This window comes from Dacryopinax primogenitus (assembly GCF_000292625.1).
Source record: "Dacryopinax primogenitus strain DJM-731 SS1 chromosome Unknown DACRYscaffold_12, whole genome shotgun sequence".
NCBI lineage: Eukaryota > Fungi > Basidiomycota > Dacrymycetes > Dacrymycetales > Dacrymycetaceae > Dacryopinax > Dacryopinax primogenitus.
In genome coordinates, this window is record NW_024467209.1 from 856,697 (window position 1) to 883,521 (window position 26,825).

General features: G+C 53.5%; 13 protein-coding genes across 13 annotated transcripts in view; 6 read left to right on the top strand and 7 right to left on the bottom strand.

The window, feature by feature from the left end:
* The first annotated feature begins 422 nt into the window (after positions 1-422).
* Positions 423-2,851, top strand: DACRYDRAFT_80957 (uncharacterized protein). The gene is made up of 8 exons (XM_040776485.1): positions 423-476; positions 529-821; positions 869-1,218; positions 1,265-1,582; positions 1,632-1,926; positions 1,975-2,014; positions 2,065-2,577; positions 2,627-2,851. The coding sequence occupies exons 1-8, from the start codon at positions 457-459 to the stop codon at positions 2,760-2,762; spliced, it is 1,965 nt and encodes a 654-aa protein (XP_040627659.1). The 5' UTR covers positions 423-456; the 3' UTR covers positions 2,763-2,851.
* A 222-nt stretch (positions 2,852-3,073) lies between these two features.
* On the top strand, positions 3,074-5,075 carry DACRYDRAFT_80960 (beta-lactamase/transpeptidase-like protein; the record flags this gene model as incomplete). Its single annotated transcript, XM_040776486.1, has 7 exons — positions 3,074-3,188; positions 3,240-3,596; positions 3,653-3,922; positions 3,972-4,163; positions 4,210-4,229; positions 4,279-4,732; positions 4,785-5,075. Coding segments are annotated over 7 exons (1,651 nt in total), but the record flags the coding sequence as incomplete, so codon positions are not given.
* A 1,816-nt stretch (positions 5,076-6,891) lies between these two features.
* On the top strand, positions 6,892-10,610 carry DACRYDRAFT_23103 (insulin-degrading enzyme). Its single transcript, XM_040773099.1, has 6 exons — positions 6,892-7,332; positions 7,386-7,503; positions 7,552-8,226; positions 8,275-9,341; positions 9,387-9,486; positions 9,535-10,610. Exons 1-6 carry the CDS (start codon positions 6,991-6,993, stop codon positions 10,536-10,538), a joined length of 3,306 nt encoding a protein of 1,101 aa, XP_040627661.1. The 5' UTR covers positions 6,892-6,990; the 3' UTR covers positions 10,539-10,610.
* Positions 10,611-11,051: 441 nt separating this feature from the next.
* Positions 11,052-13,013, bottom strand: DACRYDRAFT_53915 (replication factor-a protein; the record flags this gene model as incomplete). Its single annotated transcript, XM_040775212.1, has 10 exons — positions 11,052-11,187; positions 11,240-11,563; positions 11,619-11,828; positions 11,891-11,960; positions 12,013-12,097; positions 12,150-12,254; positions 12,307-12,375; positions 12,426-12,528; positions 12,582-12,821; positions 12,874-13,013. Coding segments are annotated over 10 exons (1,482 nt in total), but the record flags the coding sequence as incomplete, so codon positions are not given.
* Positions 13,014-13,441: 428 nt separating this feature from the next.
* Positions 13,442-14,573, bottom strand: DACRYDRAFT_117175 (uncharacterized protein; the record flags this gene model as incomplete). Its single annotated transcript, XM_040770334.1, has 2 exons — positions 14,501-14,573; positions 13,442-14,450 (listed from the first exon to the last, which is right to left on the bottom strand). Exon 2 carries the CDS (start codon positions 14,426-14,428, stop codon positions 13,442-13,444), a length of 987 nt encoding a protein of 328 aa, XP_040627663.1. The 5' UTR covers positions 14,429-14,450; positions 14,501-14,573.
* Positions 14,574-15,126: 553 nt separating this feature from the next.
* On the top strand, positions 15,127-17,412 carry DACRYDRAFT_100785 (PLP-dependent transferase). Its single transcript, XM_040767490.1, has 12 exons — positions 15,127-15,326; positions 15,381-15,505; positions 15,566-15,862; positions 15,970-16,033; positions 16,094-16,224; positions 16,272-16,335; positions 16,384-16,394; positions 16,442-16,517; positions 16,566-16,705; positions 16,760-16,964; positions 17,013-17,079; positions 17,133-17,412. Exons 1-12 carry the CDS (start codon positions 15,216-15,218, stop codon positions 17,336-17,338), a joined length of 1,497 nt encoding a protein of 498 aa, XP_040627664.1. The 5' UTR covers positions 15,127-15,215; the 3' UTR covers positions 17,339-17,412.
* DACRYDRAFT_68275 (adaptin ear-binding coat-associated protein 1 NECAP-1) lies at positions 17,409-18,156 on the bottom strand (the record flags this gene model as incomplete). The annotated part of the gene is made up of 3 exons (XM_040775868.1): positions 17,409-17,707; positions 17,757-17,915; positions 17,964-18,156. The coding sequence occupies 3 exons, from the start codon at positions 18,151-18,153 to the stop codon at positions 17,457-17,459; spliced, it is 600 nt and encodes a 199-aa protein (XP_040627665.1). The 3' UTR covers positions 17,409-17,456.
* A 204-nt stretch (positions 18,157-18,360) lies between these two features.
* Positions 18,361-19,406, top strand: DACRYDRAFT_117178 (uncharacterized protein; the record flags this gene model as incomplete). The annotated part of the gene is made up of 5 exons (XM_040770335.1): positions 18,361-18,624; positions 18,671-18,825; positions 18,879-19,018; positions 19,074-19,174; positions 19,224-19,406. 5 exons carry the CDS (start codon positions 18,361-18,363, stop codon positions 19,404-19,406), a joined length of 843 nt encoding a protein of 280 aa, XP_040627666.1.
* A 344-nt stretch (positions 19,407-19,750) lies between these two features.
* Positions 19,751-20,268, bottom strand: DACRYDRAFT_33912 (RmlC-like cupin; the record flags this gene model as incomplete). The annotated part of the gene is made up of 3 exons (XM_040774378.1): positions 19,751-19,902; positions 19,953-20,070; positions 20,125-20,268. Coding segments are annotated over 3 exons (414 nt in total), but the record flags the coding sequence as incomplete, so codon positions are not given.
* A 1,173-nt stretch (positions 20,269-21,441) lies between these two features.
* DACRYDRAFT_23105 (ClpP/crotonase) lies at positions 21,442-23,305 on the bottom strand. Its single transcript, XM_040773100.1, has 7 exons — positions 23,176-23,305; positions 22,989-23,099; positions 22,849-22,930; positions 22,658-22,795; positions 22,407-22,599; positions 21,953-22,358; positions 21,442-21,899 (listed from the first exon to the last, which is right to left on the bottom strand). Exons 1-7 carry the CDS (start codon positions 23,221-23,223, stop codon positions 21,477-21,479), a joined length of 1,401 nt encoding a protein of 466 aa, XP_040627668.1. The 5' UTR covers positions 23,224-23,305; the 3' UTR covers positions 21,442-21,476.
* Positions 23,306-23,557: 252 nt separating this feature from the next.
* On the top strand, positions 23,558-24,125 carry DACRYDRAFT_54053 (uncharacterized protein; the record flags this gene model as incomplete). The annotated part of the gene is made up of 2 exons (XM_040775227.1): positions 23,558-23,730; positions 23,780-24,125. 2 exons carry the CDS (start codon positions 23,558-23,560, stop codon positions 24,123-24,125), a joined length of 519 nt encoding a protein of 172 aa, XP_040627669.1.
* Positions 24,126-24,679: 554 nt separating this feature from the next.
* Positions 24,680-25,327, bottom strand: DACRYDRAFT_23106 (uncharacterized protein). The gene has a single exon (XM_040773101.1). The coding sequence runs from the start codon at positions 25,268-25,270 to the stop codon at positions 24,854-24,856; it is 417 nt and encodes a 138-aa protein (XP_040627670.1). The 5' UTR covers positions 25,271-25,327; the 3' UTR covers positions 24,680-24,853.
* Positions 25,328-25,551: 224 nt separating this feature from the next.
* Positions 25,552-26,825, bottom strand: part of DACRYDRAFT_100788 (uncharacterized protein) — a gene marked incomplete at its 3' end in the record, with an annotated part of 2,358 nt that continues 1,084 nt past the window's right edge. The window contains exons 4-7 of the mRNA XM_040767491.1: positions 26,517-26,632; positions 26,251-26,464; positions 26,049-26,195; positions 25,552-25,993 (exon numbers count right to left, since the gene is read on the bottom strand). Coding sequence (XP_040627671.1) covers positions 25,552-25,993; positions 26,049-26,195; positions 26,251-26,464; positions 26,517-26,632 — 919 coding nt within the window. The remainder of the gene's footprint in view (positions 25,994-26,048; positions 26,196-26,250; positions 26,465-26,516; positions 26,633-26,825) is intronic.

Consider the following 26,825-nt stretch of genomic DNA (forward strand, 5'->3'; position numbering starts at 1 on the left):
GATCCCCTTCTCTTGATGGTTGGGCAGGCATTCCATAATTCGGAGACGTGAAATCGGATATATTTGAGTTGGTATCCAAGGCGAAAGGCGGGGGCAGGGAGGGAAGGGCGAAAGGTGTCAAGAACTCTGAGATGCTGTCATTGGTGACTGGGAGAGGGTGCGGAACGGGGGGAACGAAATCCATGAGGTCATCGTCCGAGAATCCGAGGTCTCCACGCATACGCTCTTCGTCCGAGTCAGGGAGAACGTCCGTCATGGTAGATGAGAAGTAGAAAACGCAGGTCTAGTGGTATATCGCTGATGCAAGGGGAGGGTAAACGGAACGCAGAAAGGAACGCGTACCAAATGACGGTCACGTGATTGGGCACCGATCATGACGCCACCGCTCTTTTCTGCCAGGATGCGTCACTTGGTCTGAGAGTATCATCGATCACTGACTGCGTCGTATTGTGTGCCATGGCAGAGGCAGCCAAAATGTGAGCATATATCTATTCATAGTGGTCATTAAAACTGATTTATTTACGACAGTTTGGTGCTCGGCTCAGCGCACGGTGCGATTCCAGCATACCTCTCCAAGCTTCGGACCTTCAACACCAAGCACGGCCCGTTTGACGCTATCTTCTGCATTGGCGACTTCTTCACACCTTCCAGTTTTGGTTCAGGAATTGATAATGAAGGTGTTCAAGATCTAGTGGACGGCAAGCTGGACATACCCGTTCCGACCTTCGTCCTCGCAAGTCCGAATTTTGACCCACCGCAGGAGGTGAAGGAGAATATGGGGAGGGACGGTGGGGAGATATGTAAAAACCTGGCTATGTTGCGTGTGTGAACTTCTATACATTCTGAATTTTGAGCTGATGCTGAGCAGAAGGCGTCGGTCGGCTTGAAATCCCCGGAAAGGGTGTATATGTATCATACGACTCGAGCTCCTCACCAGTGAACGTCGCAGACCTTGAGCCAGCCAGCAGCACACACATCCTTCTCACTTACGCACACCCCTCACTGGTTTTTTCTTCCCTTCCTACGGCCACGTCAGGGGAGAACGAGGCCGACCTACTCCTAAAACACCGTAAGCCGAGATATGCCTTCTCTGGTTCCTCGGGCGTTTGGAGCGAGAGCGAACCCTTCGGTTGGTCGGAACAATACGGGACAGTTAAGGAGTGGACAAGGTGTGTCAGTGTAGGGAGTATGAGAGGGGAGGGAGGCAAGAAGCAAAGGGCAAGTCGCCTTTCTACAGTCTAGAATGCACGCTGACAGCACACAGTTCTATTACGCCTTCTCAATCGCCCCACTCCAAGCACAACCACACCCTCCGAACGCCATTCCCAACCCCTACTTACCCTCCTTGCCCTCCCCTTCCATTGACACCTCTAAGCCCGCCGCACCCAGCCCAGCAGACGTAAAAGGGCTCAACGGCGCCGCCAGCACGAACAAGCGCAAATTCGAGGCGATCGCTGCTGCCGAGGCTTCTGGAGTCGACTTCCGATGGGGAGGAGAGGGGAAGAAGCAGAAGACGGAGAAGAAGGATGGGAGCGGGAAGCCTCCCGAGGGATATCGTTGCAGATTGTGTGATTCCCCTGATGTACGTGCCCTCATTCTATCCTCAGTACGTTGCTCTGATTGCTTGGTAGCATTATATACAAGCATGCCCTATAAAGATTGAGCAGGACAAAACACGAGCGAAAGCCCGGGAAACGGATAAGCCACCCGAGGGATACACCTGTAACCGCTGCGGCTCCTCGGAGCACTTCGTGCGAAACTGCCCAACTCGGGGTGAGACAGGTGACACTGGGGGGGCGAAGCCGCCCGACGGGTATGTGTGCAAGGCGTGTGGTGGTGGCGGGCATTATTTCAAGGATTGTGAGATTGCAGCGAAGGGGAGAAGAGATCGGGGCAGGGGAGGGAGGGGAAGCAAGGAGATCACCCGTGAGTGAAGTTCTGCACATTGAGAACGTAAGCACTCATGGACCACAGCGGACGAATGCTGGTTCTGCTTATCCAATCCGAATGTGGCGTGCGGTTTATATGTTATATGACCATTGGATCGAACTAACCTCGTGCTAGAAAATACCTCATCACCTCGATTGGCTCTGAGACGTACCTCACCCTACCGAAAGGATCTCTCCTTCCCCTCAAGTCAACCTTACCAACCCATGTCCCTGGGGGTGGCCACTTACTCATCATCCCCATCACGCATCACCCCACGCTCCTCTCTCTCCCGCCAGACATCTCCCTCCCTATCACAGCGGAGATCGAGTCATACAAATCCGCCCTGCGCGCGGTCTTCCGTGAACACGGATGTGTCGCTGTCTCGTGGGAGATTGCCCGGCTCTCAGGGAGGGGAGGGCACGCGCACATGCAGGTTTGTGCGGCGCCCCTCCATCTCTCTGAGAACGGTAAGCTCGAGGAGGCTTTTAGGCGGGAAGGCGAAGCGGGTGGCGTAGACTGGGAAGAGGAACTACCCGGAGAAGCTGGCAGGGAGAGGGATGGGAACTATCTGAGGGTCGAGTTGCCGGGAGGGAAGGTGTTGGTGCATAATATCAGACCGGGGCCACCGTTTAATTTGCAGTTCCCACGGTGCGTGGCCTTCAATCACGCATGCAGCATGCAACTAACCATCTCACAGGATGGTATTAGGGAAGTTGTTTGGGTTGGAGGATCGGATTGACTGGCATGGATGTCCTGAGGGCCAAGACGAGGAGCGGGAAGCGGCAGAAGCGTTCAAGGCCGCTTTCGCAAAATATGATCCCACGTTAGCTTGATTTCGAGCATGCATGTTGCCTTCAATCTGTCAGTGTAACAGTTACGGGTTGTTTGGTGTAAAGCGGTTGTAATCTTATGTTTACGACACTCACGTGATGGGAAGTGATCGGGAACCCAAATAACGTTATGGCTACTGGATCGTATTTGACGCATTCCGGTTGACTTCCTGTGCATATACCCATGTAGCCAGCGTTCGTGTCTGTTGACCTAACTGCTTCATCCCTCTCGTCCTCTCCCTAACGTTCGACAACATGACGCCTGCACCGAAGAAAGCTCTCACCCCAGAGGTCGAGGCGTTCATAAAAGAGATCATGGATACCTGGAAAGTCGTCGGCATGCAGATGTGCGCCGTCCTCCCTGGCGGGGAGGTCGAATACGGCGCCTACGGTTACCGGGATGATGAGAACCGGCCAGTAGACCTAGACGTACCCTCCCTCTCCCCGTCATACTGGGCATCCTGACTGACAAGCTTACAGACGTACTTCGGTATCGCCTCCTGTTCCAAGGCGTTCTGCTGCTTTGCGCTCTCCCAGCTGATGCAAGACTACTCCACCGGTCGCTCCCCTACCGGCTCCCTCCGCCCTCTCCCTTCCGAACTGAAGACCTTCTCCTGGACTACGCCGATGAGCAAGCTCCTCCCTGAGAAATGGAAGCTGTTCGAGCCGTACGCAAGTGCAAACGCGACTCCTATCGATCTGGTCGCGCATGTCACTGGGCTCGCGAGTCATGATCTGGTGTATGTACCCGGAGAGAAGGCAGAAGATGTCTTGAAGCGGTTGAAGGATTTGAAACCCAACAGGGGGCTGAGGGAGGAATGGCAGTATAATAACATTGTGCGTCCTGCCCACTTCTCCGGTTCACTCTGGTTGACCATGTACCATGTATTCAGATGTACATGGCTGCCCAGACTGTCGTAGCTGACCTCTCAGGCATGCCTTATACCGAGTTTATCAAGACCCGCATATTTGACCCTCTCGGAATGGATACCAGCACCTTTGACGTGGATAAGGCGCGGGCGACGCAGAACTTCATCCAGGGGTTTATGTTCACCGGCCCGAAGAAGGACATCAAGCGTGCAATTCCGCATTTTATACCAGACAATGAAACTGTGGATCTGCTTGCTGGTGCAGGGGGGATCTTGAGTAATGTGAAGGATATGGTACGCCCCGAGAAACGCGATGTGGGGCCCCTCTGACTCGCTTGTACAGTCGAAATGGGTCAAGACGATTCTTGCGCGAGGAATTGACCCGTCAGGCCAATTGCCTCTCGTCTCGGAGGACCTGTTCAACTACATGACCCAGGGCAAGTACGTGATGGAGGTCAATGGTGCTCTCTTCCCGGAGTTGTCGCCCTTGATCTACGGCGGCGGTTGGCAGCGGTACAGTCTGCGAGGGCATGAAGTACGTTTGCTCCCTCTTTATGCGGAGGAGCCTAACATCATACTAGCTATTCTGTCATACCGGGGGGTGCGTCCCCTCAGAGGGTTAGCGAATATACACCTTATACTCTGTACAGGACAGGAGGGATCAGCGCATACACATTTATTCTCCCAAACGACGACATGGGCTTCTGCCTCCTGAGCAACACGGGCGCCCGCCAAGCGGCTTTGCGTACGATCGTTCATCGGGTTGTCGAGAACCTACTCAAACTGGAACCGATGGACTGGAGCACGCGTTACCTCGGCGTCGTGCAGAAACAAGAGAAAGCCCAAAAGGAGAAGACGGTCGCACGTGCTGCTGATGCCGCCCCTCCCCCGCTCGAGCTGAGCAAGTACTGCGGAACGTACAAGCACCCGGCGTACGGGTCGTTTACCCTCCACGGACCTGGGTCGTCCCCGTCCAACAGGGGAGATGCGGTCATCGCGGCGTTTGCGGCAGTGAACGGTTCGCCTTCGGCGCCTTTCCCTGAGGAGGCGCATACGACGCCCCAGCTATATGCGGAGTTCAAACGTATCTGGTGCTCTCACCTTGTACGTCTATCAGATGCTATCAAACAGGAGTAGGAAGCTGACATATTTCCAGCGGTTCAGGCACAGGGAGGGTAACACCTGGAACGTGACTGCCGAAGCGCTCTACCCCTCCGGCTGGGGAGCAGACGGCACCCCTTTTGTGCACGTCGGTTCCGGCCCTTGGGAAGCGAGCTTCGTCGAGGAGGGGGGGAAGGTGAAGGGGGTGGAGTGGATGGAGAATACCTTGTACACGCCGCAGAGGAAGATGGAAGGAGATGAGGATAGGGTGATTTTGTTTGAGAGGATGTCCAACTAGAGAGCGTGAGAGTTAGACAGGATCGTGTATTGTTTCGGTGAGATGAACATTCCGGACCAACGATGGGGTTGTTATGTAATCCCGATCTTCTCACTCACTTCGAGACAGTCTAATGCCACGCACCTTCCCTCCCAGATGGCCCAGAGTAAATACCGCTAGAGCACAATTAGTGGAACGGCGCTGCGACGTTCCAGCGGGTGACGATTGGAAGTGGAACGGAGGTCCGGTACTTTTAGCGCCGATCCTCTGCGGCAGATCCCACGTCATTCTTCCTCTAATTCGGTCGGACAACGTCACGGCTTGCGGCTTGTTCTACCCCCATGCAACGGGGTATAAAGCCCATGCTTATCCTGCGTCTCTGTCCCTACTTCATCCTCCCTGCGTTGAAGACTCCAGTAACTGATGGCCCCCCACGCACAGGACGAGCACCCGCATGTGGACGGCGACTCTGGCGATGAAGGACTCGTCAAGCACGGGATGCATATCGTGTCCGACCTCCTGCATGGGAGGAAACATGTGCATCATCATTCTCACTCCCACGGGAATGGGCATGCGCATGAGGGGGACACGAAAGTGAAGGAGCGGAAGGTAGGCTGCTATGTGTATAGTGTGTTCCTGGAAGAGACAGGCTTATGCTGGGAACAGGAGGAACCTCAGTCTCAGCCGGTAGGAGAAGCTGAGGTCAAGAAGCCTATCGAGCCTGCACCTGTACCAACCCCAGTGCCCGCTACTCAGCCAGTGCCGGAAGTCAAGAATCCTAAGCCCGTATCCGCACCAGTGCCAGTGCCTGTACAGACACCCACTACGCGCCTGCCCACCAAGCGCTCGAAGGCCCGATCCCAGAAGCAGATTATCATCTCTACTGCTGGTACGTCCCCCTTCGTCCTCCTCAGTGTATGCGCCCGCTCACACAGCCCAGGGGCACACCGTCCAGCATCACCAAAGCCACTTCGTACACCGTCACTCCCCTGCCTCCCCAGTTTCTAGCAGGGGACTGGACCTTCTCCGTCTGTGCAAGGACGGAACAGGACGGTCCTCGGGCTATCTTATCCCTCGAGAGTGCCTCCCGTGCGGACAACCTCCTCTGGCTAGGAACGGAGCATACGAACCTGGTGCATTGTCAGTGGCAAGGAGGGTCTGCGAGTAGCGTGCCCCCGGAAAGGGTAGCGTGGCACAAAGGGTGGACGGTGCTCGTGCTGGTCTTCCACGCCGGGAAACTGACGGCATACAAAGACGGGGTGGTGGTCTTCTCGCACCGCGTGCAACTATCTGCTGCAGAACGAGTCTCGCTCGTTTTGGGAAGAGCGAAAGAGGGAGGCAGAAGAGTGTTAGGATGGGACGGTGAGATCGCCAGGGTGAAAGTGTGGGCCCGGCCGCTGGGGCTGGAGGAAGTGAAGATGCTGAGTGCTCCTGAGGAGAAGGGTGAGGGAGCATGGAATGAGGAGTTGGCAGAGGCGTGAGTGACACCGTTCTGGTTGATGGATGATATTTGTGCACTTTTGTAGCGGTTTTGTTGATCGAGACTTGTAAGGTTGAGACACACAAGTCTGTTCCAGTTATCCGCCGAATCATTACAGATCGATGAAGCTTGTGCAAGGTTGTCTGCCGAGTCGCGTTTTGTTCATCCATTCGTCGTATCACGGCCGATCAGTCACATCAGTAAGATCAGACCACAAGTATTCAACGGCAATTGCCCGTAGTCAACTGACCTGTACGGTCCTCACGAGTGAATGGAGCTGTCTGATTGGCCGGGATTCTAGCGAAGAGGAGACCGAGAAAAAAGGGACGCGTGTGCATCGAATTACGAATTGCTTGCCTGTTGTTCTTACCAACATTCTTGCAGAACAAAAAACGGCGGCGAGGGGGCATGCTTTCTTCTCTCACAACGACGGCCATCTCACACAGCTGTAGGACGATTAGACGTCTCCCACTCCGTTCCCTTACCCGTCCTCGCATACACAAAATGGAGAATATGAGCAACTCGTTCACCTTCGCCACCCACGCCCCGTCCACCGCCTCAGGGCTATCATACCTCCCAGTCCCAGCAGACGGCTTCGTCCCCTCCCCACTGCCCAACACATCCCACTCCGTCTTCCCCCTGCCGCAGGAGACACCCGCGAGGGACAAGAACGAATACCGACTCCTGCGACTGGGAAACGGACTACAGGTCTTGCTCATCCGGGATGCGGAGACGGACAGGGCCGGGGCGGCGATGGATATCGGTGTGGGGCACTTGGATGACCCATGGGACGTCCCTGGTTGTGCGCACTTTTGTGAACATCTGAGCTTTATGGGTACGAAGCAGGTGCGTGCTGCGTGCTTGTCCTGTTTTGGGCTTGTAGGCTGATGAGCAGGCAGTTCCCGAAGGAAAACGATTACCAGGAGTTTATACAGACCAATGGAGGTGGGACGAACGCATTCACCGCAACGAGCAACACAAACTACTATTTCCACATCAACGCTTCCCAGCTCTTCCGTTCGTCCCCTCCCCCTCTCTGGTAACAACCCACTAACGCCGGTCCAGCCGCACTAGAACGTTTCGCCCCTTTCTTCCACTCCCCGCTCTTCTCCAAGTCCGCCACGCTCAAAGAGCTCCAAGCAGTAGACAGCGAGCACAAAAAGAACCTGCAATCCGATTCCTGGCGACTCTTCCAGCTGTCAAAGTCCCTCGCTCGGCCAGGTCACGTATGGACAAAGTTCGGCTCAGGGAACGCCCTCAGCCTAGGAGCCGCAGAGGACGAAGGCCTCCTCGCGAGGGAGAAGCTTATCAAGTGGTGGGAACAGAGTTATGCTGCTGAGCGTATGGGCCTCTGCGTCTACGGGAAAGACAGCTTAGACGATATGGAGCGGCACGTCGCTGCGCTCTTCTCCCCCGTCCCTAACCGCGGACTAGACGGACTCCCGCTGTACGCTGAGCCCGCCTACGGCCCAGACCAGATGGGCACCCTCGTCTGCGCGAAGACGGTCATGGATTTCCGCAATTTGGACATCTCGTGGTGCATTCCCTGGCAAGGCAAGAACTACACCGTCAAGCCGGCAGAATTTGTGAGCCATTTCCTCGGGCATGAGGGGCAGGGAAGCCTCTTTGCATACTTGAAGAAGCGGGGGTGGGCGCTCGGGCTCAGCGCGGGGAAGAGCGCTGCTGGTAGGGGTTTCATGTTCTTCAAGGTACAGGTGCAGCTTACGAAGGAGGGATTCGGTGAGTAACCGCTTTGTGTGCTGAGGCAACAAGCTGATGCGTAAGCAGAGAACTACGAAGACGTCCTCGTCGCTGTGCACAAGTACATCAGCCTGCTGCGCGCGTCGCTCTTCCCGGCTTGGATACAAGAAGAGCTCATCCAGATCAGCAAGATCAACTTCGACTTCCTCGAAAAGCAGCCTGCAGAACGAGTAGCTTCCTTCCTAGCTGCGGAGATCACCAAGCCCTATCCACGGGACCGGCTGCTGTCAACCCACGCGCTCCCGAGAGAGTGGGATGAGCTCCAAGTACGGGAGGTGCTTGGCTCCCTCACGCCGAGAGAGAGCAGCATCATGCTCGTCTCTCCCGACATGCCTGAAGAGCGACTCGGCAACAGGGAGAAATGGTATGGGACGGAATACGGTGTCCACCGGCTCTCGGACGAGTTCTGGGCCCGCACGGAACAGGATAACGACCTCCCCGATCTGTACCTGCCGGACAAAAATGCCTTCATCCCCCAAGACCTTGCTGTCTTGCTCTCCTCTCCCGTCCCAAAGCCAGCACAGAAGCCCAGCCTGATCTACTCTTCCCCGACCGCCCAGGTCTGGCACAAACAGGACGACCAGTTCCTCGTCCCCAAAGCGAGCGTGAACCTCGACCTCCGTTCACCGGTGTGCAACGTCACCCCCCGCCAGGGGCTGAAGACCCGCATGTTTGGCGAACTCGTCCGCGACGCGCTCAACGAGTACTCGTATGTTGCCGGCCTTGCAGGCCTCTACTGCGGCGCGGGAGGACACGCGGATTCGTTCGAGATCCACGTCGATGGGTATAGCGACAAGCTCCCCGTGCTCCTGCAGACGGTGATAGATCGTATCAAGGGTCTGGAGATGGAACAAGAGAGATTCGACGTCCTCCGCCAGGATCTGAGAGAGTCGTATGCGAATTTCGAGAGGGATCAGCCGTATGCTCAGGCGGACTGGTGGCTCTCCCATGTGCTGAAGGATAGGCTTTGGACGCATGATGTCAAGCTTCAGGAGCTGGAAGCGCTCACTCTGGAGGAGGTGAGAGCGCATGCAAAGGACTTGCTGTCGAGGATGAACATGGATGTGTTGATCATGGGTAATGTTACTGAGGAGGTACGTTTGGAAGTGTGGTGTGGAACGTTCGCTCATCAGGAGTAGGCGGCGTTGGAGATGGCTAAGAAGATAGAGACCACGCTTGCCCCTAGACCGTTGACGGCTGTGGAGAAGATGAAGGACAGGGCGTACTTGTTGCCGCATCGTCAGTCTGTTTTCCACCCAAATAAGCTACGATTGACCTAGATCTCAGCATCGAACCATGTTCTCAAGAGGGATGTGCCCCTTGCAGACGACTTCAATAGCTCCCTCGCCTACTACGTCCAGATCGACGGAGAGTACGGCGACGTGCGCAAGCGCGCTCTTCTACACCTCTTCGCGCACATCATCCACGAGCCTTGCTTCACCGAGCTCCGCACCAAGGAGCAGCTAGGGTACATCGTCTTCTCCCAGCCGTATCCTCTCTCTGCCACACTGGGCCTGCGGATCGCCATTCAGAGCGAGCGGGATCCTATCTACCTCGAGAGCCGCGTTGAGGCGTTCTTCGACTTTGTTAAGAAGCATCTAGACGATATGTCCCAGGAGGAGTTTGACAAGCTCCGGGACGGACTGAACGAGAGGAGTTTGCAGAAGCTCAAGAACCTCGGCGAAGAGTCGAATCGGTTCTATAGGAGCATCCATAATGGATACATGGACTTTATGCGGCGCTTCATCGAGGCAGAGGAGACAAGCAAGTTGACTAAGCAGGACGTGATCGATTTCTTCATGGAACACGTACACCAATCATCCCCCACACGTGCGAAGCTCTCGGTACACATGCGCTCCCGTCATGCTAACAAAAGCGGCGCGGCACCCGCCAGATTCACCATGGACGCTGCGAAAGCGCTCCTCCCAACTCTGAAGGAGTACAAACTCCCTATCGAAGAAGACCAGTACTTTGCTCTCTCTGCGCCTGAGCCTCCGCTTGCTGCCGTGACCGAGTTCATGCAGGGCTTCCTTGCCAGCATTCAATTGCACGAGGATGAAGTTCATAAGGTTATGGCTGCTCTGGAGCAAGCCGCCAAGGATCATCCGGCGAAATCTGTCGAAGGAGAGGCCGAATTCAAGCTGTCCCCTAGCGCGGTCATCATTGATGACGTTCCTACATTCCAGGCTGGACTGGTGCTGTGCAAGGCTGCAGTACCGGTGCCTCAGATCGACCTGGACACCAACGTTGTGACGAATGGGATCCAGAACGGAAAGCCGTCCAAGCTTTAGCGTTAGATGGTATAGATGGTATCTGTTTGTGTGACCAATGTACTGTAGATCTGCAAGGACTATTGCCTTTGTGGAGTATCCACCTAATGAGTAATGGCATAACTATCTCATACAAGCCGAACTGGCGATATACAGAATACAGGTATGCGTTATGATGGTGTCAACGGCCTTATAATGATTGGGCTTATTCCAGTGTGAATTTGCGAGAAGTGGGGCGTATGTCAAGTTCAGTGATGCGTATAGCGAGCTATATGGTCGACCAACGTCTTGATTTCCGTCTTGTAATTGAGGGGAATAGCATGCAATACCGTGTATTTCGCTCTCATTTGACCCTTTGCCTGGTCAGTCATCATTGGCGATGGAACAGAAAGAAGCACCCACATTGACCAGCTCTTCCTGTGCCCTGCATTTGAAAAAGTACATCTTGCTGCATGGAACCAACATACTCTGGTCGAGCCTACTCCAATCTCCAGAAGCCTATCATTGTTTTCAGATCGAGTCCCGCTATTTCCTTTAGGAAATTCCCAGCCACACTTTCATCTGTTCCAGGACTTCCGCTTTCTTCTCGAACAGTAATTTTCCCACATTGTCATAAATGTTAAACCAGGCCGATCCCATGTGATCTCCTAGGGAAATCCTCATCAAGTATCTATGCCCAGGTTCAGCGCAATCAGCATACATGGGGAAGAGAGTATGCCAACCGGTACTCTGGTGCGTCGAAACAACCACTGCATTTGGCGCAATGCCACTTTCTGTCGGAATCGTCGTAAGAGAGACCTTTCACGCAGTCTTCGGATCGACATGCAGGATAGGAAATCGGCATATGACGGTTTTCCTCCTTTATGCGTGGGGTTGCTTTCACTCTCAGTTTAACCGTGAAGTAGCTGGTCGTCTTTATACCAATATTCTTGGACTTCACTTCCTCTAACGTCATTAACTGACTATGATTGACCAATCCGCTTTCGCCTGAACCAGATGCACCCTGACAGGGCTGGAACTTATAAGTTAATCCATTGGCATCGTACCTGGTTGGTATGTCAACGAATGCTAAGTGCGTGGTGTATGCGAACAGCATCCCACCATCCGCGGAGGAAGTGCGCTTCTTTCAGGTCTGGATTGAGTGTCATGCTGGAATCGCCTTGGAAGTTAAGGTCGCGCCCATGATAGTCTCCGACTTTCACATGGCGGAGGGCAATCACCGGCTGGTCCTTGACGTCGAAGTCTTCAGCGACCTTGCCCCATAACGTGACTTTGCAGCTGAACCCAGAATGATCAACAATGATGATATGTCTTCGGGATAGCTAGTTTGAATATCAGGAGAGGTCATCTTGTTCGGTCGGGATCAGGTGAACGCATGGGGAGCTGAGTTTTCTTCATGATTATTCCACGTACGCCATCGACTTCGGACTACCCCTATAGCATCTAGATATCTAAGTTTCAGCTGCAAAGGAAGATGATCGCGCGAGACACGAACTGCATGTGTCGTCTTTGCTCAGATCACCCAGATTTGCCAAGACGGTATATGAGAACCCCCCAGGCATATTGGAGTCATCGTTGCACTGGAACTGGATAAACTTCTTCCCCGGCCTAAGCGTGCTGTGTTGTGCTCACTAGTTCAACATTGGTGCTTTCGTTGAACGTGATCTCATAATCACAGCCTGTGGTATTGTATATCTTCTTGGCAGGAAGAATTTTTCCTTTGGAAATATAGTATACCTACTCTAATGTGAGACCTTAGATATGACATGTGGAATCTGGTGCAGCTCACCTTTCCTTCTTCAATTTCCTTCAGCAATCTGTCGCACTGCTCCATGAAGGCCGTTGCCTTGATGGATCCCTTAATAATCCCATGAGCAAGTGGAAGACAAAGCCGGCGAAAATCATTACCGTTTCATCCGTCATGGTGCAGTTGAACAAATACCCGCTTCCCCTCTCATTTGACCATTTTCGTACGTCAGACTTCTTCGTGATTCGTGCTTTGACGGTCCACCTGGGGCAGCGTCACCGACACAGGAACGAACAGCTTGGTAGACATAAACGCACTGATTTCGGTAGGGCGAAAGCTGGTTGATGGGAGTAATGGTGGGCTCGCCCTTCAATCCGGACGCTTTGGTGAAACTTTTCGTAGCGGCCCCAGCTGAGATCTTGTTAATGGTTGATGTTTTCGTAGACGTTGGGGTTGCGGGCTGAGCAAAGGTCGGTCCTTCATCAAGGATGGATTGTGGCATTCCGAGTCTCTCTTTCTCCTGTTTCACCACGTCCATCGCCAGGATAATGATGATACTGTAAGTTTGATAGTGAGTAAATGCATATGAGTTGATCTGTAGAAGCCTACGTCTTGTCCTGCACTTTGCTCCGGCTGAAGCGGGTGGCTTTTATGATACAATTCTTTGTCAAATAACCATCGATAGCGAAGTGATTGTTTTGAGAAGCCAACATTGCTTGAGTGAACCGCTGCCCATCGCTCAACATCACGCTGCGCGAACACTATTGAGCATACACCTGAGTCAGACAAACCAAAATATATGCACCGCCAGCGTTCAGGTTCTCCGTTTCTTGTCTCAGCAACTCGTTTGATGTTGAGTACTTGCATAACCGCGGAATACCTCTCCAAAGAAACTGCAGAAATGAGGTGAGACACCGCGTTTGGTGTGAGGTATTCCTGTTCCATGGCTGTCAGTATATGGGAGGGCAAGTGGTGGACGAATAGTTAGACGCGCGAGGAAGACTCGTCTATGTAATTCCGAGAAGCTTTATAAGTCTCCGACGCGTGCTCTGAAGACCATGATATTGAGAGTCCAGAGCTTGCAAATAGGAGTTTCTAGAACACTCTCCGGGATAGGGGTTCAATGCCGACTGCACCAATTCAGAAAAAGACATAATGAATCATTCCAAGACCACAGTTACACATCATACATCACATCGAGGAATCTCAGACTCGAGCGCATCCCCTCATCACAGTCTTCCCCCGGCCAGAGGCTACAGCCACCCAGTAGGTCTAAGCGTTGGTCAGCATTTGCCAAAGCCCAGCTCTTCTTCTCCTTTTCCTTTGCAAACGACGGGAATGTCCGAAGTGTGCCTTCATTTTCGCCGAGGAAGTGCAAGACCTTGATCATCTCCTTGGGTATGCTCCCTTCCCGCTCAAGAATTGCTTGAAAATGCGCCAGCAAGCTTCCCCTGATATCTCCTGTAGAACCCACAGAGGGGCCATCCCGCTGCAGAAATCGTAGCAACTTCGTGAACCTTCTACCAATTCTCTTGCGAGCCTTGAATGCTGCCTTTTTCCTCGCTCCATGTTCTCTGATGGCCTCGTGGATACAGAGGCTCACCAGGGGATCGTCCTGGTCAAACCGCTCTGGTACCAGTTTCTTGTTATTTTTTCCTTGATAACCCTCCAGGCATTTCTGGAACGCGGGATCAGAAACTGAGACGAGCTGGGGTGCATCAATGGGAGATCCGATTTCGTACGTTTCAAGTGCAGACAATCGCTTCTGGATGGAGGTATAGCTCATAGCGCCTTGTCCATCCCTAGAAATCCACTTTAGCACTGTGCGATATCTAGCACAAGCATGCTGGAGAGTTTCGGTCCTGTCCGGAATATATCCCGAGGGAGAACGCGTCGCGAAAAGGTCGAAGAGAGCTGCAAGATTGTAATGAGCGACGAGGAGGGAGCAGTCGAGTTCCAGGGCAGTCATAAGGCAATCAATCGCGTCGTTTAAATGACGAACATTCGTCGCCAATTCAGCACGATATGTACCCACGGCACAGGCAAGGAGCCCGCTGCGCGGGTCGCGATCCAACGCATTCGCACAATATTGGAGAGCTGCTTGGTTGCAGGAAGGCTCTCGATTCTTCATGGCCGCAACTCGATTGGCGTTGGACATCCGCATGAAGGTTTCGCTGTGCAACCGCCTGTACGTCTGTTAGCTCGACCCGGGCCATATAGTAAGACATCAGCATACCAAAGAAGACTTCATATGCCAAGTGCTGCTTGAGGCAAGCAATGCAGTTCTCCTGTGCATGATAGGGATGATCGAATGCTCGACATTTGATCACTGCATCCGGGGCATCGAAAACTTCCCAGTAGGGAATGGAGTTTGGCATGGCTGTGATTGGGGTGTTGATCGTTGGATCGCCAGCCGTTGTCTTGCGCGCGCGTGTTCTGGGTTGACGACGACCCATCTTGTTCGTACGAGTTCAAGGGATGGGAAAACAACAGGCAACAAATGAACCGCGCTTTTATACACCACCGGGGCATCGACGGCGGGAATTTGCAGGCCACAGAGCGGCACACAAGGCCAGAAACGCGTGTGTGGCGAGTGGTCTGTGGCGGTCGTTCTGCGCGTCTCCAAGTGGGTCATGCCGAAGTACAGGGGATAATCCGCGCAACTAGTTTGTTCTGAAAGAAAATGCGATACGTGATGAGTCACCATTGTTGTCCGTCTTTCCGAGGCTGATCCGGTTACGAGGAACTTGGTTTAAGAAGAAAGGAAAGGGAATGCAAGACATTGGCTCATGGGCACGTGCAGGCTAACTTTAGATTGACGTCACGAGCCTGAGCGTGTCAGGTTGGTCCCTCAACGGCGGTGTATACATGGCGGCCATGGGCATTAATATTGCTCCTTCAACGTCTCATCCTTTCCTCCTTCCCAATAAACGAGCGTTCTATCTGCGATAATGGCTACAGAACAGTCTACGCTTCCTGGAGTGTCGAAGCACCACTGGCATCTGACAGATGTCGTGTACAAGGTGATGAACAAGTCCGAAGACGACTCGGAGGCTCATAAGGTGGGTCTGGTGCTTTGTCTGTTAGTGCTCCTCTCATCTCTCACTATGATGCAGATTTATCGCTCCTATCCTGGTCACACTGCGAAAGGACGTGCTCCTGCTACCACAAATATTGCGGAAGAAACAGTGCCAGGCATTCAGCACCCTGGAAGTACAGGTGTGATCTATTGTACAGATCGGTGCGTGGGGCATCTCTTCCTGGTATGCTCACATACATGCGTCTTATCCTCTCATTATAGTGCGATGGCGAATGGCTTCTCTTACGATGCTGACGGATGGGCCAATCTAGGGCAGGGAGCTCCAGAAGTGGGCGATATTCCCGGTGCCCTACCGAAACCCACGCAGATCCCCATTCCTCACGACTCGTTGGAGTACGCCCCCACCACGGGTGTCAAAGCGCTACGACAGGCCGTTGCAGATTTGTACAACCATACATACCGCCAAGGAATGAAGAGCCTCTATAACTATGAGAATGTCTGTATTGTCCCTGGTGGACGTGCAGGATTGAGCAGAGTTGCGAGTGTGATAGGAGATGTGTAAGTTCGGTCTCAGACTTCGACACTGCTCACCCCTCGTCAGGTATTGCGGGCAAGGATTCTAGAGCCAAGATCGTACTGTGACACTAATCCTGCCTGTCCTGAAGGTACCAAATCCCGGAGTATACCAGCTATTCATCAACGCTTGCCGCATTTAAGCGTCTCCTTCCCGTCAGTTTCCCCCCCCCTCAAAGTGGTACGATGCGCTAAATACGGCCTCGATATCGTCAGATCCCTACTGCGTTAACCGCAGATATGGAATACAAGCTCGACTTGGAAAAGACAAAGAAAGACGTCCACGAGCAAGGCCTGCAGGTCATCATAGCATCCAATCCTCGAAATCCTACTGGACAAGTGATTCGGTATGAACAGAACCATTTCGCGGAATACCATCCTTATATACACGTAGAGAAGATGATTTGAAGCAACTGGTGGAGCTGGCTGAGAGCAAGGTTACTGTTGTTTTGGACGAGGTGAGATTCGAGTCTATGCGGGAAAGGCCGTGCTAATTGTTCCTGTAGTTCTACTCCTGGTCAGTATATGAAGCGCCCTGTTGTGACATCTTACCAACTTTCACAGGTATATCTATCCAGAGAAGGAGGAAGAATTGGGTCAATCTGTATCGGCCGCCGCATATGTGAAGGACGTTAATGAGGTCAGTCAGCACGCACAGCGTCGGAACACGGTGCTCACGTCTTATCAGGATTCCGTTGTCATTATCGATGGACTGACGAAGAACTGGCGGCTGCCGGGATGGAGGGTCTGCTGGGTTATTGGTCCCAAGAATATGATCTCGGCGCTTTCCCAATCCGGCTCTTTCCTGGACGGAGGCGCTAATCACCCGTCAGACATCCCATGCCTCTGACCATTACTGGCCCATTCTGATCTGTTTCACAGTCTTCAGCTCGCTGCAATTCCCCTTCTCCGACCTGAGGTCGCTCAACAAGATAAGATCGCTTTGCAGAAGCACTTCAAGATGAAACGCGATCACGTTCTGGCAAGGCTGAACACAATGGACCTGAAGGTGAAGGTGCCGCCTGTGGCGACGTTCTATATTTGGCTGGATCTGTCGGATCTTCCCGGTGAATTGAACAACGGTTTGGTACGCGAGGTACCATCGGCGTGAACTCTTCAACTGAGATGTATGCAGACCTTCTTCGAAGAACTTCTGAAAGAGAAGACAATCGTGGTTCCTGGTTACTTTTTCGACATCAATCGTAAGTCCTCATGCACGTCCACGCCAGACACGTCATACTGATGGTTTTCCAAGCTGCAAATCGCCGTGATCTATTTGCATCGCCATGCCATCATTTTGTTCGGCTTTCGTTTGGTCCACCTCTGGATCAGCTCGATCTTGGTCTGGACGCGATGGAGCGTGTTCTTGCCAGGGCACGCAAAGGGCAAGGTCATATCGGGGCTTACAAGACATGGGATGTGGTTGAGGGTGTTGCGCAGCACATTGAGAAGCACATTTAGTAGGCTGGATCCTGCTAGACGTGATAGGGTTTACGACAGACAAACATTGTGATTGTTCTTGGACACAAGCGGGGTATTCATCATCGTGCGAGAGATATAATACAGTGTGATCGCTGCGTTACTTTTGCCTGCGGATTCCTCCACTCGCCGGCGGGGGTGGCAGCAGGCCGAACCCACCTCCGATGCCCCCGCTAGTCGAAGCAGAAGTGCCGGCGGTCTTCCTGCCATCTTTCCCAGGGATCTTGATCGTCATCGTCTGACCCTCTTTCAGCGAAAAGTCGGGAGGCGGCTCATGCACGGCTGCGACAATAGTGGATGTCGGGTCCGTCGCTGCCTTCGCGCGCTTGACATAATCCTGCAAGGCCACATCTATCAGAGCATTAGCCACATCGTTCTACAAGCCGCAGAGCGGACTGACTGAAGTCAAAGCTCTCAGTGCGTTCCTCAAATCCAACCCCAATGTAAGCCTTCCTTCCACCCTCGCCTTCCACACGAAAGACGAAATATCGGCTTGAATCAAGCACCGCTTCAACAGCGGCGCCTGTCTTGTCGTATGGCGCTTGCGCGAAGAGCTCGCCTATAGGAACGATCATTACTATATCACTATTTTATATACAACACATACCAGTGTTTGGGTCCTCTAATATGATGATGCACTGTTCGCCGCGCTCTATGACCTTGAGTCTGCCGTTCCACAGCGGCTTCTCGACGACCCAGTCGGCGGCGCGATAACCCTCATTGGACGCCCGCGGAGGAATCTTGAAGACATTGACGTTCCTGGCAATGAATAGAATGCTCTCAATGATATCGTCCATTGTGTATAGTTATCAGTCCTGTAGATGTCAAAGAGATGTTGGAAGCAGTGCTTGTTGGCGTCTGTAAAGACGCAATGCCACATTCCTGTAGGCAGGTAGAGCACGTGACGCGCCACGATGAACCCTTGGCCGCTGAAAGAACGCGTTGACCTGTGATCATCGCGTGAGCACCAAAATCATCTCTGACTCTGACCACCGCGAACCATCATGTCTGCACCAGGGCCAACTCTTCCCCCAACGCCGCCGATGCCTATTGACGAGTTACCTGCCATGCCTAACCCGGTCCCACCGGTACCGGAAGAAGTCTCCGTGGCAAGTACGTCAACCGCGCCTGCCGCGGCGCTCGCTGCCATCGGAGGCGACCAAAAACGTCCCAGTCCGTACAGGCAGGTGTTCCCGGATCTCGTACAGGCCTACAGGAGAAGAGGATACCAGGATGTTGTGAGACTTGCTGAGGAGACTGAAATTTCGGTGAGTGCTTCTCGTTGCATGTTTCCGTCAACGCTGACTGGCGCAGTATCCGACCATGAAGGAACGCCCCACGCGTGTGTTGATCACAATACCCCTCGTGCTTTCTTATCTATTCCTCAACGACCTCCCATCTGCATACTGGGCGCTTGAAAGACTGCCAAAAGTGCTGCATACATTTGGGCCGATCAGAGCATTAGGAGAGTATGCATATATGCGCCTTGCATGCCAGCCCTTGCTGATTAACATGAGTGTAGGCTACTATCAGCCATTGCGAGCCGAAACTACGCACAAATCCCATTGGATGCGCGGAATCTCATTTCTGTCACCACCGGATCATTACAGGGCGAAGACGAGCTTGACTTGGCAATTAGACCCCTTGTAGAAGAGTTCATTCGTGAGTCAATACAATACATCCATTATGCCGCGGCTTGATCTAAAGCACGTCCCAGGCACCTATCAAACGCATCTAATAATTGTCCTTGGTCAAGCATATGCCTCCCTAAGTATGGCGGACGCTGCCGTATACCTCGGCAAAGCCCACCCGGACGCAGTAAAGGGCAAGTGCGTTCCGTCAGTCCTCGTCCTTGCTTCTGATGAAGAATCCAGCTTTCACCGCCGTGGGTTGGAAGTTCGACGAAGCTACCTCGTGCCTTACTCCCACCCCTACTATGACCCAATCCAACGGTGTTATCTCCGTGCTCGCCCCATCCGCAGCCCCCTCCACCCTCATGGACTTCGTCGGCATTGCAAGCGGCGCATCGCGGTTGGAGAGCGCTATCTGATAGCCAGATCGGTATCCGAAGGTGAAGGAACGCTCTGGTGCTCTGGGAAAGAGTGTGGTTCGCAGTAGGTACGGGGTGTATCATGTTATGTCGCTTCGTAATGATGATCCACGGGACCAAAGCTTGTATGAGGCCGACGAAATCCTCGATATACCCATTGTACAAGTCGCTGAAGAGTGAAGCTACAGAGCGCATTCGTCATATGCTACGCATTTTTTTCGCGGTCAAAGCAAGTAACCGGTGTGTCAATATACAGGTGTGTCACGGTGTCATAGAAACGTCAGCTAAATCCCCTCGTCCATCACTCCCAATCATAGAGCGGCTTTCTTCTTTTGGATAAGTCCCTTGAGGGCCCATGCGGGAGGCTCGTCGAGACCAACAGCCTCGTCGTGTTCGCCCTCTTCGCGCGTCTTGTGCACCGTCTTCCAGTTGTGCTCAGCAGGTGCGTAGAACGTGTAAAGTTGGAAGGGCTTGTCGCCAATATTGATGAAGTTGTCTTCCAGGAAATTTAGGAAATCTTCGGACTGATGGGAGACAAGCACTCACGCTTGGCGCCGGCCGGGACGATGACGAGATCTCCAGCCCTGATCGTCTGGACCTCGCCTTCAACAACAGCCTTGCAAACTCCACTGGTCAGGCAAAGGTGCTGATCAACGTCATGGATCTGTCAACATTGTTGGACTTGACGTCATCAGGTTCTCTGAATCCATTAACGCACTTCCTCGCCGATTTCACCATTAACCGGGATCGTCATAATCACAAACTGGGAGTTCTCGCCAGTCCAAAGAACGCGACGGAACTCCTCTCCACTGTCCGCGATAGCGTCCACCTTCGGGAAGTGGAACATCCGCATTGCGGGAGGTTCAGGAGAAATACCGCCAGTGGGGGCGTCGTACATGGTTGTCAGGTGCGAAAGGTGTGTGTTGGCAAGACTTAGCGGTTGGTCTAGAGGAAGCTCTGGTGCTAAAGGGTGTAGGGAACTGAGTTGTGAAGGGAGAACGGGAGCAAGACGGGCCGCTATTTAACCTCTGCAGTGCTACACTGCCGATCGTCCGGCAGATGAGATGACGATTGGCAACCTGGAAGATCCGAGTCTGGAAAGCGATCGTTTCAGGCAAGACCTCGATTGACTGCGGGAAAATGCCGCATGCCGGCCCTCCCTCGAACGTTCTTCGCGTCGCGATCATTTCGTCTTGTCAGATAGGATCTCAACTCTGCCAATCACCCGCTTTGTCTGCACCAAACAGTCAGGAATGCCGATGCACCACGTTCTTCTCTGCTTGATGACCTTTCTTGCGGCTTCGTCACAAGGGATAAGACGAACCGAGGCGGCCCATGTCGTCAGATCCTCCAATTTGGGGAGTAGCCAGGCGGCCTAGGACCGGCCTCCGGTGGTCTCGCTGGGATATGTGATCCGAGGAACGCTTCTCATATCCAAGGCGAAGGAAATGCCGCGGTATTTATTATTTGTCACCCACCAACGTCAAACTCGACCATTGCTATTGGTCAAGCTGTGCTTCCCCAGGCTCTCGCATATTCGATTGGAGCGAAATTCAACCAATCGGAAATTCCACGTATCAGATACACCGCCAATCACTTGCTCTGCTCGATGGCTATTTCAAGGTTTCACAGCGAAACAGGGGGCAGAAGCAATAGACGTTGACATCTGTCGGTGGTGATCGGAGCTGTCCAACTCCAGAAAAAGTGAAGTACCCTGGAATGTCACGCGGCGTTGTTGCCAGAGAAAACAACAGTAAGGTTGATACCAAATGGAACTGGTGTTGGTCCTCATTGAGCATGGGGGTGTTGTTCATCGATTCTGCTCGTGAGAGCCGCCAATAATCAGCTCGCGATAATCAAAGCGCGCTTAGAAAAGAGTATTAGACTCGCCACTTCCATCTCCGTCCATGGCCTAACGAGGCGGTCGTTGTACTGTATCCGTTTCATCTCCGGAGACGCACAAACAATGATGTTCGCGCACCAAGCACAGAGCGATCAGCACATACTGCTTGGGGATACCAGATTGCATGATGGTAACAAATTCATTGCCACTCGTCGGTGATACATTACTCAATGGATCCACTGCAAGTATCCGTCTTTCTTTGTTCTCGCCTTTCTCTCCAGCACTTCCCTAACCTTCGCCGCAACACCCGGTTTTCCAGGGCTCTTATCCGCAAACCACCTGACCACATCCTCGGCCGTGACGGCAAACGCCCCGCTGTCCTTCTCCTCCCCTCTAATAACGCGCCCAATCTCCTTCTCCGAGGGTAGGGCAAAGTGCATCACGTCCCTCGGCGGGTTGAGGGGCTCAACGAAATCAAGGTCCATTTTGGGCATCGTTTTTGTGAAGGGGGATGTGGGGGAGAAAAAGCGCGTCCAGATGTCGTCAGCGGTGACCTCTTTGAGTGTTGATGGTTCCCATGTGGGGCGGCCTTTGATCTTGTCCTCAAGGACGGCTTTGACACCAGTGATGAAGTCGGGGCTTGCGCCATTCTGTAACAACATATGAGCCAAGTTCCCTATTTCCTCACGTATGAAAGACGCACGCAGAAAGCGGTGGCAAACCGCAGTTCAACGAGCAGCGCTTCTCTCAGCGTCAAACCTCCCTTTCCAGCACGATACGCCTCGAGGGCCACCTTGAGCGCCGTCGGGCTCCTCAGCTCGAGCTCCTCGAGCGTCGTCACTGCCCACGCGGCTATCGAGTCCTCGCGCTTCCTCAATCCCCGGAGTTCTTCGACGATAAGTTCCACTGTCTCTTGCCCGAAGACTTTGTCCAGCATCCGGCGCTTCTCACCTACCAAGTCGGTCGAGAGAGCGGAGTAGTCATCCGCGGCGTACTCTTCTATAGCGGCATTGACAGCGTCAAAATCGGGCGGGTTGAGCTGCGCGAGCCTTTCCAACAGCTTGGGGATCCGCTCCGAAGGGACGAAATGTGTCGCCAGCCCCAGCTCACTACCTCGCATGAGTTCTCGTCCACACTAGAAGACATAGACAACGCACTACACCTCCCGGCCCTTGATCGTATTCCCTGTAAGTGCAAGATAAGCCCCAATGCACCCATCGAGCTTTGGGAGGAAGTACGTCGCCCCTACGTCCGGGGCATACCCGATCTTAGTTTCTGGCATGGCGAACTGCGCGTTCTCCGTGGCGACACGAAATGGTGCGTGGACGGAGAGTCCGAGCCCGCCACCCACTACGATCATCCCGCTACTGTCAGCTCTGTCTTGGGAGGGGAGAACGAATACACGCACTAGTGATCCCATCGAGGACGGCGACATAGGGCTTTCGGAGGTTGGCAAGCAGATAATCAAGCTCAAACTCTTTTCTGAAATACTCGGCTGCCTTGGCGCGGGTGCTCGCGTCCCCCTCGCTGGCATGTTTGACGACCGCTGTAGAATGGCGTTGTAAATGATCTGAACCAGTACGTGGGACGTTAGCTGACCTCGTACATCCCCCCCTGCACAGAATGCTCTTCCCTTCCCAGTCCCAATGATAATCTTGCATCCCGGGGTATAGTTCCATAGCTATTTCCTCATTGTCAGTGAGCTTTTCGTGTGGGGAAGATGAAAATTATGCGCATACATCTAGCTTCGGCCGCATGAGGTCTATCATCTCCTCATTGAGCGCATTGAGCGCCTTTGGGCGGTTCATAACATACGTGCGTGTAAACTGGTGTTCTTCGAACAGTACCGGCTGTGCATGTAATCAGCTTCGTCTATGGAAGGAATGGGAAGTGGGAGAGGGAGAGGAGAGGAAAATGAGGACGCACCACTTCCTGCAAAGCGTCAAACTTGCTCGGGGTCATCGCAGCGGCCATCTTGCCTTGCGGAGGCGCAGAAGTGCTCGCTAGTGCGCGCTGAACTGCCTGCAGCCTTGTTCGTGCTGCTGCTGCTGCGGGGATTGTTGGGCGGGACATTGACCGTAGGAGAGGGAGCATCGCCGGTCGGTGTGGGGCGAGTGCTGGTGAGCGACGATGAAGGGGAACTTGATTCCCTAACAACCCTAACCAGCACTGTGTGGACTGACACTTACTGTACGCTGCCAGCGACGACACCGCACTTCCATCTGCATATATCTGCCATTGACGGCTCATCCATATGCCCATGCCTGCATTCTAACGATTCTCAAGCTTTCCACCGTTTCCTAACTACATGTCACTCCCAGCCATCGGCACCCGTCTCTCCCTGTCCTCCCATCTCGGGACAGTGGCATACACCGGCCCTGTAGCTGGAACGTCCGGTGAATGGATAGGTGTAGAATGGGATGACCCCTCCCGGGGAAAACATGACGGGCTTCACAAGGGTGTGCAGTACTTCACTTGCCGGTGTGCTCTTCTCGCTTTTCCTTCGCTTTCTAAGTCTGATCACGAGCAGTGTAGAGGGAGCGGGGTCATTCATACGACCTGGGTCGGGGATCCATTACGGAGAATCCTTTATTTCCGCCCTGGTAAAGAAGTACGCCGACCCATCTACATCCACCGCTCCAGAGACTGGAAACGAGCATGAGGAGAAGGAAGAGACCGTCTTGCTCGGCTCTTCCCTCGGGCTAATAACCGTCCAAGCGCCCAACATTGGCAAAGTTCGCCAACGCCTAGCTCAACTCGACAGGCTCAGGGAAGTGAGCCTCGACGGGGAGGGCGTCTCCCACCCCGGAGGAGCGCAAGAACTGAGGGAGAGATGTCCTAGTAAGCCCATCCGCGGTTACTCTTGCTATGGGTGACGCTAATGAGGGAGACATTATGAGCTTGGACGTGTCACGCAACCTGTTTCCAAACTGGGAGGTGGTATTGTTCATCCTGGACCAACTAGACCGTCTAGAATCCCTGGCACTCAAGTACGGTCCTCTCCCCCAATTTCAACTCTGCTAACTCTAAACAGTCAAAACCGCTTTCTTCTGCTCACCTGCTCTCCCAAGCACGTACGGCCAAATGTACGCTCTCTGCAGCTCAACTCCACTCTGATGACATGGAAGGAACTGCTGCTTCTGAGCCCTGTGTTCTCTAACCTCCAACACCTCCAGTTTGGGCATAACCGCCTTACTTCCCTCTCCCTTCCCCAGCTACCGACATTCCAGAGCCTCGCAGAGCTAAACCTAGAAGGAAATGGGCTGTCCGACTTCCCCGCCATCCTGTTGGCCTTGTCCTCTCTTCTAAAGTTAGAGAAACTCCTCCTGGCGTCGAACAACATCTCATCCATCCCCCATCCTCCTACTCCCACACCACCTGCCCCCCCCTCGCTAAAGTACCTCTCCCTAGCTTCGAACCCCCTCCTCTGGCCGTCCCTCCCCACCCTCGCCCTCTCCCTCCCGCATCTCCCATCTCTCCGGCTCACCTCAACCTCCCTCGCTCAAGGGCCGTACCGGCCACTCGTCATCGCGCAACTCCCAAGTCTTACCCAGCTTGACGGTACTCCTCTCACACCAAGCGAGCGTACAGACTCGGAGAGGTTTTACTTGGCTTGGGTTGTACGTTCCGAGCCGGGGAAGAGGGAGGAAGAGAGGTGCGCCGAACATTCGAGGTGGGCGGAACTGTGCCAGAAACATGGACTGCCAGGCGGCGATGCGAAGAGCTCCCTGGCGGGGCGGACTGTTTCTCTCAACTTGGGCTGTCTACCCCATCCCCCGACGGGTGCAACATTGCCTCCCCAGGGGAGAACAGCGAAAGCCAAGCTGTTACCGTCGATGTCCCTCCGTTCTGTACGGCTGAAGGCGCTGAAAGCACTGCATATGCCTATGAAGGCGAAGGTGGGAATGTATGCGTGCTCCCGAGCTGGGAGGGGACAGAGGGAAGAGGTGTGGGTGGTGTTCCCGTTGATGGGGGAAGAGATGCTAGAGCGGTGGAATTCAGAGGAAGGCGACTGGGTCATCCTCGTTCCTGAAAGTTAACCTCCTAGATGTATCGTTGTAAGGGTAATGGAGACAATGCCAGTGACATTCATTTCCCGCAATACGAGTGCTCGGCTGTGTCCCGTCGCATTTATTTCTCAGAATACATGAGTCCTCGACGCCGGATACGCGTAAATTAGTACAGCACCGCACCCCTCCACGGCTGTGCATTGAGCCATAGAATCAGGCAGAGAAAAGGTCGCAGGAGCATAAACACAACGGTCCTCGAATGCTGTATTCATATCACCGGTAAAGGTACAGATCATACATGATGATACGCGGCAGAAAGTTTCCCAAAGTTCTTTTTGAAGTAAGCTTCGTCCAACGTGGTACCGCGATAGTCAGGTCGTTTGATCTGGTGCTCCACCACAGCCTCCAAGGAATGTCCCAACGTTACTTGGTTCTGCAGCTCCTCGGCCTTCTTGGAGATCGGTTGTTGTGCGGGATTCCGCTTGGCCTCGAGGTCGGCATTCTCGGCTTTCTGTAGCGACTTCTTACTTGCCTCACGCAGCTGAGCCGCCGCTTCCAGATCCCCTTGTTCGTGATAGTCCTGAGCACTCTTCGCATGCAAGTCTCCCAAGGCCCGGTGCGCATCTGCGGCAAGCTTATGATTCCCGTCTTCCGCATGCTGTTTAGCGAGTTGTTTAAGATGTGTCGTGTACCAAGGACGATCCGATGCTTTCTCCCCAAACGTTTTGTGGAAGCTGACAGAGAAGGATCAAGATTCGTGATCGTCCTATAGGTAGGCTGAGCACATACAAATCACGAATTATACCCTTGCTCTTCTTCCCTGGGTACGGAGGAGACGGGTCTGGGTCTTCCTTCGAATAAGCCGGAAGATAATCGGTATCCTCATGCACTGGGGATGTGGGTTGTCCCGATTTCTTCCCAAACGTTTTGTGGAAGCTGTGAAAGAAGGATCAAGATTCGTGATCGTCCTATAGGTAGGCTGAGCACATACAAATCACGAATTAGACCCCTGCTCTTCTCTGGGGTGTTTCCAGGGTTTGGGCCTTTCTTCGAATAAGCGGTATCATCATGCACTGAGGATGTGCTCTTCTTCTCTGGGGTGTTTCCAGGGTTTGGGTCTTTCTTCGAATAAGCCGGAAGAGGGGTAGAAGAGACAGAAGCATGCATTGAGGACTTGGGATGTCCCGAGGCAGGGGGAGCTCTACCTGTGATGTGATCAGCGGTCACGAAGGGTATATACGGCGCGGGTCAAGTTACCCAACAGGGCAGGAGCGTCCCCTGCCTCGAGCCAGTTTCCTCTAGGTGCCAGGTAGAGAAGGGGAGAAGCCGAAACGATGAATGCGGCGAAAAGCCATGTTAGAAGTACGGTCTTGCTGATGATCATGTGTTGAAAGAGTTGGCAATGTTAGGAACTTGAAGAGGTGACCAGCACCTTGTAAACTTGTAAACAGGGGAGGAGAGGAGAGAAGTGAGCGCAGCTGGTGGATGTGTACACTCGACTGAACTGTTTTATGTCATTCCAGGACTACAGGTTGAAACGGCGCCGTGGGACGTGTTTGTTGTATA